The sequence below is a fragment of the Pagrus pagrus genome (assembly GCF_965226575.1).
Source record: "Pagrus pagrus genome assembly, chromosome: 17".
Lineage (NCBI taxonomy): Eukaryota > Metazoa > Chordata > Actinopteri > Spariformes > Sparidae > Pagrus > Pagrus pagrus.
The window spans coordinates 6,282,473-6,293,798 of NC_140201.1; the positions used below are offsets into that span (position 1 = coordinate 6,282,473).

The following is an 11,326-nucleotide window of genomic DNA, read 5'->3' on the forward strand; positions in this document are numbered from 1 at the left end:
AATGGCACAAAAAAAAACCTCTGAACTTATTAGTAGTAGTAGTATTCAGGAAACCTGTTTTGGGATGTATTGCAGTTTGAGAAAGGTGCAGTTTTGCATTGCATTTTGTTCATGAGTGCACATCTGAAGAAAAATGCTAAGTCACTTCCATAATGCATAGTCAGGATAAAGTTTGCACCAGAAGTTAAAGCCAAGATGAAGCTTAATGACACGATAAAGCTGAAGCAGTGTGTGAAATAACACCAAGACAAGTGGGCACATTTCAGTGTTTAAACAGACAGAGGTAGTGAATTGAACATACAGACTGTTTGTTCTAGTTTTTATTCGGTCCAAGTGTTGTTTAAGAATGACAATGTCTCACCAAAACATTGACAGTAGTTCACTGCAACTCGTAATTGTGTGTATTTATGAGGATGGTTTGTGCTTTGCACTAGCTATCAGCACTGGGCAGCTGTCCGGAGGAGATAGCAGACTCTTTGCATTATTGATTTGAAAACATATGTCCCCTTCTTCAGAGCAACCGTACCTCCAAGCACCGTAGGGATTCTCAGGTACAAGTTGAACAACTTATTCAATGTATAGAAAAAGAAAACGTTCACAAATGACGGCAAAGTAAAATAGCAAAACGTGAATACCCTACGATTCTCTGTCAATTGATAAAAAGTTCTTTTTTAAGTCTATATATAATACATAAGAACAAACAAGGTGTTTTACAAATATTTTAACGTCCATAATAGATTGCATAAGTTTCAAGTCACCACTCAGCTTCTTTCAATTGATTCCAATTTCTTTGCTGTCATCAATCAGCATAGAAAAATGTCTATTATTTCCCAGGTCCATGCCCGTCTTGGTCCGACTGCTGATGGGACTTCCTGCGGCGCTCACTCTGTCCATGCCTGCAGTCAGAGGGTGGAGCTGAGAGATGCCTCTGTTCTGAATCACTGAGATCTCGTTGTTCTTCGTGGCCAGGCTGTTGGCGATAGCTGTTGCGTAGCGGTTCCAAAATCCAGGGTCTACATTCATCGCTCGAGCTGCCAGGTCCTTCTGAAACATCTCTCCAAACTTCATCGCCTCTCCACCCAGCAGGGCCATGGGGTTCTCCACCGACAGCCGACGGCCTCTCCTGGCTGGTGCGTTGTTCCACATGTGAGTTCCCATATGAACCTGGAAATGACACACGAGATGTTAGATTTGGATGTTGTGAACATGTTCAGCAAGGATGGTCCCAGTATATATCAACTGAAAGAGTTGGTACTTCAATCTTTCCATTGAACTACACTCTCTTATTCAGTACATTAATATGATGATTGTTGGTTGGACAAAAACAATAATTTAAAGATGTCACCTTGGGGTTGGGAAATTATCATGGACATTTACCAAAAGAAAACAATCAAGTGATTAAAGGAGAAAATCATCAGCAGAATAATTGATAAAGAAAATAATTGTAAATTGCATCCCTAAATAGTTTTTTGTTTTGTTTTGTCTTTAGAGAAAATGAAAAAAAAAATACAGAAAAAGGCTGTAGGGTTATTTATTTATTGTTTAAGTTTTCCAAAGTTTTGACTTTTATTTTGAAAGGTGAATGTAACACTTGTGGTTCTCCTAATTATCTTTCATTTGCTAAAGTTTAAATGTAACCGTGTGAGAATAAATATGTCATAACGTTGAATTTGTAACTTTTTGATAAGAGCAGAACATTCTGTTCTTTTAAAATGAGGTTTAACGATAGTTTACATTTACAAACTGGCTTAATTTTCTCTTTTTTGCTCTCACTTTTCCCTGGGAGGGCATAGAGCACACGTATGCAAGAAAACCTCTCTACAATTTGAGGGAGGTTATGTTGTTGCCATGTATCAATGGTTGGACAAAACCAACAATGTGAAGACCTCACATGGATGTTTTGACCTGGACACAAACATCGTGGATCAGATGTGGCGTTTAATTATTATGAACTGGGTGTTTAAATTCCTGTTGAATCTTATTTGGATTTAGCACAGACTTTTATTTTGAAAGGTCGATGTTTACACTTCCACTGTCCCTCAGTTTCTTACCTTTGCATGCATTGCAAGGTTGAATGATTCTTATGAGAATAAATATGTTGAAATGTAGAATTTGTTCTCTTTTTGATTAAATGGAGCAATCTGTGCGTTAACAGGAAGTTGAGGGATAGTTTAAATTTACAAACTGGCTTTACTTTCTGCTTTAGTCTTATTTATGCAAGATAACCTGTGACTGATTTGTTTCTCTGCAACTGGAAGGAGTTATGATGCTGCAATGCATCAAAACACTCAAAGACAGGCCCAGGAAGTGTGCTATTATCCACTGCATTGGAAGCACATTAATTAAACCATTTTATTTAAAAACTGATGGAATAATTTATTTTAGCTGTAGCTGTAGCGATCCCTCGATCATCACGTGATCTAATATCTGACCAAAGGAAGATATTTGCCACCAGACAGTTTAACAAAGCACTCAGCTTCAATCCAGACGGCACATCTACCTTCAGATTTCCTTTCGTGGTGAAAGCTCTGCCGCAGATGGAGCACACAAACGGTTTCTCTCCGGTGTGTGTGCGCTCGTGGATCTGCAGGGCGCTGGCCGACGAGAAGTTCTTCCCACAGACGTTGCAGTTGTGCTGCTTCGGCATTCGTCGGGGAGGAGCGGGGCCGAGCAGGGAGGTCATCCCCGGGCTGCCGACTGACGCGTAAGCCGGAGGGATGTGGACGCTAAACGGTGGGTGCTGCCCTTCGGACGGGTTGTTTGGATGATTGTGACTGTTCATCTCGGCTTTAATCAGGCCCGACGAGGGGCTGGTGACCAGGCTGGGGATGTTCTGACCTGCAGCTGAAATGAAAGTAACATTAGTCAAACTTTTAATGGAGACGTCCTGAAAAGAAAACTATTTGAGCACACTGAACTGAAACGTACCTCTCTCTCTGCTTAGCTGGAAGGACACACTATAAGGAGCCTCCTCTTTCACACACAGCTTGCTGGCCTGTACTCCTCTCGGCTCTGAAGCACAGGTAGGAGACTCGGATTGCTCTCTCTTCACTGAGGCTGCCAGAGGCTCCTGGGATTCTGGCCTGCTGCTGTTCACTGCAGGTGATTTGATCGTCATGCCTTCTGAGTTGCTGTGAATCGGAGACGCCGATACACGAGGCGAACAGGAGGATTCTGACACATTTGGGCTGCAGTTCTCCAACCTCTTCTCCGATAAAGAGCTTTTCGAAATGAGGTGGTCATTAAAACCATTTGTGAGGGATTTCAAACCAAACGAGTGGTTCAGGCTCACAGTAGAGTCAATCATCCTCATTTGGTTCTCCAGAGCAGCTATACTTGAAACAAGAGCGAAGGACTTAGGAGGAGAATTACAATCAGAGATCAACGGTTTAAATGCATTCACACCTTCCTCCATGTTTTCTACCTCTTCCTCCTCCTCTTCCTCATTTTCCTCCATTGAAATATCATCAATGAGCTCGTTGCTGTTGCTACTGAGGCTGTCAAAGTTCCTCTCGTTGACAGAGAGGTCGCTGTCCATCTCCTGCAGCCGGTCCACCAGCGTCGAGTCGGGAATCTGCCCGATCATGTGCATGCGGATGTGCTGCTGCAGGACGACAGCGTTGGTGAACTTCTTCTGGCAAAGTGGACACGAGTGCTGCACCTGAACAGGAGGATTCTCTCTGTGGACACCGATGTGAGCCTTCAGGTTGCCTTTGGTGGTGAAGGCCCTGCCGCACACTTTACATTTAAAGGGCCTCTCCCCGGTGTGAATGCGGTAGTGCATCTTTAGCGCGCTCTGACAGCTGAGGACGCGGTGACAGAGGACGCACTGGTTGGGATCTGTGATCTTCTTGTCGATGTTCTCCACCAGCTGCTGGAGCTTTGAGGTTTCAGATGTTTGCATAGAGTCCAGGAAGCCAGTTGGGAGTTTAGTTTCGTCTGAGTTGAGCGAGAGAGGCGAAGAGTTGGAGGCCGGGGATGCAGAGGTGATGGGTTCAGGCGTGGTGGCCACAGATGGGATCGTGCTGCTGGTTGCTTCTGTTACTGTGTTGGCTCTTGGTCTAAGGGAGCAGTTCTGGGGCAGGTGGACCCCCTCTGTTTTCAGTATATTGGACGCTTCGGTCTCACGGTTCGACTCTGAAACAGGAGAGAAATGAGCCTCACTGCCTCTGTGGTTAGGTGACAAAGATACACATTCAAAAGGAGCTGGCTGGTAGGGAGATTTAACGGATGGTGTTACACTTACAGGGTCATTTGAGCCTCCGATACTGCTCATAGTGGAGGAAAGCGGAAGACCCATAGTGGCTGGCAGAGCTGCTACAACAGGTTTGCTATCCAGCCACGAGGAGACAGGTTTTTCAGGAGGGATGGACATCCCATAGGGAATCCCAGAACTCGTTGGCACATTGTCTAGATATTCTGGCACCGGGTAGGGGTTCATCTGCACATGAGGATACTTCTCTTTGTGCCTCTGGAAGTGCACCTTTAAGTTCCCTTTTGTGGAGAAGCGGTTGCCGCAGATGTTGCATTTGAAGGGCCGCTCTCCTGTATGCGAGCGCAGGTGTATCTGCAGAGCGCTGTCGCTGCCAAACACTTTGGCACAGAACCTGCATTTATGTTTGAAGAAGGGCTCCTCAGGGCTGGGCTTCGTTTCGAACAAGGACACGTTAGGCAGTTTCCCTTTCCTGTGCTTCATTAGGGCCGCAAGGGGGTCAAGTGCGTTAGCTGTGGCGGCGATGCTAGCCAAGGGATTGGGGAAAATAACGCTGCTGGGGGGGCTCTGAGGTAGAAATGGCAGGCTGGAGGACGAGCTGAGGAGGCCGCTCTGGCCCAGGGAGAGCGGGCTGGACGAGCTCAGTGTCTGAGTGCAGCTCATGCTGCTGCCGCCTGTGTAAGGAGGCAGTAATGTGGAGATGCTGCTGCTGCAGCTGGAGTGAGATGGGGTTGAGTTTTCTGAGGAAGCTGAGGTACATGTTACATCTCTAAAGGTGGACTGCCCGCATACAGTTTGTGAGGGGGGGCTTTGTGACTTTTCAAGCACAGAGGACAAAGAAACAGCAGCCTGTCCGTTGACGGTGGAAGGCATCGTCCCTGACAGTGGCAGGATGGGAGGAGGGATGATGCCTTGAGAAGGGAAAGGGTTAGGAGCCAGAGACAGAGCTCTGGAGACTGGGTTCAACGCTCCCTGTGTTGGTTGTCTGTTCATGATGGCGACCTGGCTGCAGATCTGCTCTATAAGCTGCAGCTGGTGGACCTGTTGTTGCTGCAGAGCCAGCAGGTGCTCCAGGATCACCGGGATGGCTGCTGAGGCTGCTTTCCCTCCAGTGCCGCAACTGTTGATCCCCTGGGAGAACTGGGCCACAGCCACCCTGGTGCTGTGGAGGATCTCCAGCGTCACATTTGTACTCGGCATGCTGTAGCTGCCAGCAGCTGGCGTCAGAGGGGAGGTGGACTCAGCTGAATCTGGAGGCTGAGGGCTGGAGGTTGTGGTGTCCTGTGGGCGATGCTCAAGCTCCATGGCTTCATCTCGATCAACACCTTCCTCTAAATTATCCAGACTGTCGTTGTCATTCACTAGTGTCTCTCCCAGCTCGAAGCCAGCGTCCGTGGACTCTGCTGCGGACGAGTCGCTGGAGGCCACACTGGGAACAGGAGAGGGTCCGATAGGAGACTCCTCAGGAGCTGGCATCCGCTCATTGTCCTTCACTATGAGCACCAAGGGATCATCAGTGCAGACTTTGTGATGCTCGCTCAGTTCAGTCCAAGTGAAGAACTCAGCACAGCATTTGTCACAGATGTGTGTCTCCTCAGTGCTGTGGTGGCAGCCTCCATCGGTCTCCTCTCTCTCCACGGCCTCAACGACGCCTGAAAGCGTGAAAGAAAAAGACAAAACTGTTCATTTATTGTCCAGGGACACATTTTCCTTTATCACGTTGTAGTTAATCCTCACACACACAGCAGTGAGTCCATCTTTCCAAACTCGTGTTGTGTGGACGAGCATTGTTCAAACTCGGTGAACTTAAAATTCCACAAGAGACCCCGAAGTGTCCAAAGATAACAAACATGTCGAGCTGAATCACAAGGAGGGTTTTGTAAAATGATGCAAAACACATCCAGGAACAGATCAAGTGATGAAACATCTCAGCTAATACAAACAGAGTGTGTTACACTGTCATTCAGTGTGGAAAATATATTTCTTCTAATTATGATGCTGCTTGAGAGGAAGCTGAAGCTGAAGGGAGTTCTGAGTTTCAACTGTCGTATTTTTCCTTATTTATATCCGAAATTAGATGATAGGAAAGCCAAAGTGTTCCTAACAATTTAAATGTGTACAGCTATATTTCTTTATTTTCTGACACCACTTTCAATCTTAAAAATTCAACAGGCTCACATTAAAGCGTCTGACAGGCCTTTTTAAATCCACACCCCCTGTTAATAATCTTTACGAAAAATCAATAAAGTTCACTGAAGTGATGTGACCTCTCAATTGTGCATTCAGACAGATAATGAAATTCCATACAGTATATTGATTTTTTTTGGTTCATTCACACATTTCACTAACGTGGCTCATCTTTATCCTAAAAAACCTGAATTCTGGGGTGAGTTTTTAGGGAGAAAATTGAGCCATTTGATGCTCAAACACATTATAAATTCATTATTATTACTGTATTACTGATCATGCTCATACTCTGATAAGTGTAATTGTTTTCCCATGTCCAGAAAAACAGAACTGTAATTAATAAGTGAATTACTTTTATTGTTATTTTTCATTTAATCAGGAATATTCAGCATCTCTTTTCCATGGGAGTCTTGGCCAAGACAGTGGCATAAAAAGCTGATATTGATAGACCTTAATCTATAATATTACAGCTTCAATAAATCGTGTTTCTATTACAATAAATAACAAAATGATATGTGCAAAGTTTTGCCACTCAAACTCTAAATTTACAGGAAAATCAAAGCAGAAGAGACCAATGAAAGAACTGATTTGAACAGGACATAACATGGATTTGTTGTTCTGACTTCTAACGTGATTACAGATTATCACATTTAGATGTATATCAAATAATTATGTATACAACAGATCTGCATTAAAAAATGTTTTCCTTCTGTTTGACAGCATTTTTGCCGTCACAGTTTCCCTGTTTCTCCTCTTCCAGTAGTTGTTATTTGACGTTCAGTGAGAAAAGATGTGACACTACACTAGAATCACTGTTGCATCTGTTCAGGCTCTGCCCCATTAGGAATCAGACAGCGGTACCAGATGGAAAGATTTGGGGGAAATCAATAGTAAATTATTGTTACATACACTCGGGCTTCCCTGTGAACATTTAGGGAACAACAATTTAAAGGTGCACTACGTAGTTTTTGGAATGTTTATCAGAAGAGAAAGATCTTCGCTGACTGATTTTTTTATGTCGAAACAAACTAAATAAACAAACTGACATTAAAGGACGACACGATTTCATACTGTTTCACTTTGTTTATATGTGGCGGACCCTGCCACCTTTCTAGCTTCAAACAGTGTTCTGGGGGCCTTGTTTTCCTCTGACAACAGCTTGTTTATTCAGTTATGGGAAAGATAACTATTCCTGAGTTTGTATTATTGCCTCGTTAATATTGTAAATATTAAAATTCAGCGTTTAAATTTCTTCTCCAAAACTACATAGTGCCCCTTTAAAAAGGATGAAAAGCAGCTAGATGGATATTAAGAGATTTAGGTTTGACATTAATTAATTTGTTTTATTAAAAAAAAAAATGTCTTTCTGCCTCATAATCAGGAATCATAAAATATGACAGCAAAGGTGGTGTGTGTGTGTGTGTGTGTGTGTGTGTGTGTGTGTGTGTGTGTGGCCCGACATATGTGCTGCCCCTTTGTTCTTAAACACAGTAAACGGGGACATAAAGTGTTTTAAGCGTCCGTGTGTTTGTGCCCAATTTAACATGTATGTGTGCGTACGTGCACGTAGTTTGTGCGCGTGTGTTCCTGTCTGCAGTCAATACACTCCAATTATCACCGTGTTTCACCACCTGAAAGAGCGAGTCGTCTGAGAGCAACACACTCAAAACAGCCTCATGCAAACAAACACACACACACACACAGAAATCTCAGTATTAATGAGTAATACGTCCCAGGCTGTAGCTTCCTATTCTGTCACATCTGAGATGATAAAAACTGATTTTGTTGTTCCTCAGGTCAGAAAAGACGAGTGCAACCACAGCCGAGTGAGTATAATCTGTGTAAAAGTCAAACTCGTCAGTAAATAGTCAGAGTCGCTGGCTCACCAAGTGGGTGGTCTGAAGATCACCAAGGCGATTCAGCAAACACAGGCGCGAAAACACTTTCACTGTTTCAGCTCAGGATTTTGTCTGCACTTTGTCAGATTTACTTCCAGAAGCAACAAAGAAGGGATCCGCTTTGATTTAAAGCTCGCAGTATATTTCCAGATACAACAACACAACTGATTTAACATTTATTTTAAATTGTCACTCTCACTCACTCCATATTGTGAGGAGCAGAAAACAGATTTATGTCTGTTTCTTGCTGTGTAGTTTGGCGAGGAGTGAAAAAATAAAAATCACGAAGCCGCAGTTGAAAAGCAAACAGGCTCTCAGCCCAGCGTTGATGCCCCTCTGCCTCTCTGCGTGACCTCCGGGCTGCAGAGGTCACCGGTTCAGATGTACTAATTGTATTATGATCCAGACACGGAGCACTTGCCCCTCGCAGGGTGAGGCTGACAAAGGTTAAGTCAGCAGGCTCAATCAAAGCCCCCCGCCTGGCTGCAGGGCTGTGGGAGGGCCTCTGCCTCACTCGACACCTTCTCACAGCCACAGATAATCAGAAAGTGACAAATAATTTTACTGAAAAACATGAAACAAGAGCTGTGATGGTGATGATTTGTGTTACTGCATGAAATTAGCTCAGTCTTATGCAGGCCGTTTGCTTTTTTTGGGTTTTGGTGCCATAAATGATGAACAAAGTCGACATTAATATAAATAAATACACACATGTTGAATAAATCATATTACATTGGATTAATTTAGATTAATTTAGATTTATGAACCGTCAGTTAGGATCTAACCCAAAGATTTTGCGTGAAATTTAGAGAACGCATTCAAAACTCCATTTAAAATTCAGTCGATTTAAGATAAAAACATATCTAATAGTTTAAACGATAATTTATGGTTAAAATATTGTTGATGTGAGTAAGTTCTCATCAGTGTTGATCACAGGATTCAAATAAGGTGCAGGGTTCCCTTTATGAACATGAGGAGAAAATTAAATTGTTTGATGAAATATTGAAATATTAAAAATGATGTAAGGCCTCTGGTGCATCATAACACAGGCTGGCAATAAGATGATGAAGGGAGATCTAATGTGAACAAGGCTGAACATTTAAAAATATAATTATTTACACACGTTTACACGTTAAGATTGAGAAATGCTACATGTTGATATCCATTTAATCTATTTTGTTGTTCATATTAATTTGCACAGAAAATAGATTAGTGTAACAATAAAATACAGAGTTTCCAAACGTGTAAATACAAACTTAAGATCATCATATTCGTTGCAGATTATTTCCTCCTGGTTTACGATGTGAATGTTTCTGAAAATGTGAAAGTTTTAATAGCTGACAGGAAGGCCTCAAACGTAATCTGCAGAAATACATAAAATATATCGTCCTGTAGTGAGATTATTTACAGCAAGCCCTGTTTTTTTTACTAAATTGTAAAATATAAATGAAATAAAACACGAAATTTGGTTTCATTCGTGAGAAGTTTGCATCGTTTGTGTCCCGCACTGTGTCATCATGGTCGTCAGTTCATAAATCTGGATCTGATTTTCGTTAAAACATTAAAAACTAATTAAATTTTTCACCATTAAATACATTTTTTAATTTTTTTTGCTACACTTTTTAGACTAACAAGCTTTCATTTGTCAGGTTTCAAAACTGAAACTAAATAACATCAAAAATAAAGTCAGGCCGAAACAGGAAAGTAAAACCAACCTGAGCCACTTGTGTTTTCTGTTCAGTGCGCAAAACAGTTCGTCCACCTTTAATTTAAGATATTTTTAGACATAGAGCCACAATAAAAGTCAATTTCATCACATTTCTCTACTTAAAATGTTTCATGTTTGCAGTTAAGTTCTACAAACGAAGCGGATCTTTCACGACAGTCGTTGTTGTTTCTCAGCAGCTGAAGTAAAGCCAGTAAAAGTGGTCTGAAGCCTCCCGGACACCTACCATCGCTGCTGAGGAGTCCGCTCCGTGTCGCCTCTTCCTCGGACTTCAGGTGCTGCGGTTTGGCTTGCTTGCGGCGGGACATGTTGATCTCTCGCTGCTGCCTTCCGCCGACTCATCTACGAGCAGCGAATGGGACCCTTCAGCGGGAGCGGGGTCGGTGAAATAAGCGGACGAGGCGGCTGGTGTTGATGCCCGTGTGCAGATTGCGCATGTCAGTGTGATTGTGATGGAGGAAGGATAATGCTTTTACGACTCTTGCTGCCCTTCGCTGGGTGATTGGCTGCGCTCCAGCCGACTCACGCTAGATATGGAAATGAGGGATGGGGTTTAATAATAATTAGTTCACTTCCTGTCCGGTGCGCGGCTGCTTTTACGCACAAGTCCGAGCAGCTTCGACATGGTTCAGTCCGACCTGAGGTGCTGTGAGTTTCTCGAGAAGTCTTGGGTTTAACTTTGTGGCCGAGTGTTACACATCATTCAGGTTTAAGATGGGCTTGTTTCCATCCTGAGCTCCTGGGTGAGTTTGTGCCAAAAGCTCCAGTTTGCGCTGACTGGATGGATGGATGGATGGATGGATGTCTCGGTTGAATCTGTCGCCTCACACACATCGAACAACACAAGCAGCAGCAGTCATCCTTCCACAGGATGATAGGCTTTATGTCGAGTCCGCGTAAAGTCCAGAATCGATGCGTTAGAGGAGGCAATTCTTGCGTAAAACAGATAAAAAAAAATCGCGCGTAAAGTCAAACTTTGTGCGTAAAAATCGCGCTCAGGTCACAGATAGGTCCGATCTCAAAGTGGTGGCTGTCGGAAGTGAGACTCCCTGGTTTGTCCGAGGCAGCACCGGCGCTCTCCTTGTTGCCTCCGCCTCCGGTCCATCATTAGCTGCCCTTCAGCCGGCTGCGATAGGCTACTGCCAGGATACCACAGGAGGTGTTGGAGCCCTTGCTTCATTTGTTACGACCTCCCACAATTTGGCGCCATTATAGACTGAAAATGTCTCTATGTTGGAAAAGAAATCTTCCTCTTGAGTGATGATCAGGGATGTGAGGAGTTTGTAATCTTACTACAGCTTT

General features: G+C 43.6%; 1 protein-coding gene across 1 annotated transcript; it reads right to left on the reverse strand.

Annotated features, from left to right (window-relative positions):
* Positions 1 to 305: 305 nt before the first annotated feature.
* On the reverse strand, positions 306 to 11,110 carry sall3b (spalt-like transcription factor 3b). The gene is made up of 4 exons (XM_084380260.1): positions 10,251 to 11,110; positions 2,929 to 5,865; positions 2,501 to 2,844; positions 306 to 1,164 (listed from the first exon to the last, which is right to left on the reverse strand). The coding sequence occupies exons 1-4, from the start codon at positions 10,330 to 10,332 to the stop codon at positions 772 to 774; spliced, it is 3,756 nt and encodes a 1,251-aa protein (XP_084236386.1). The 5' UTR covers positions 10,333 to 11,110; the 3' UTR covers positions 306 to 771.
* Between the last annotated feature and the right edge of the window lie 216 nt (positions 11,111 to 11,326).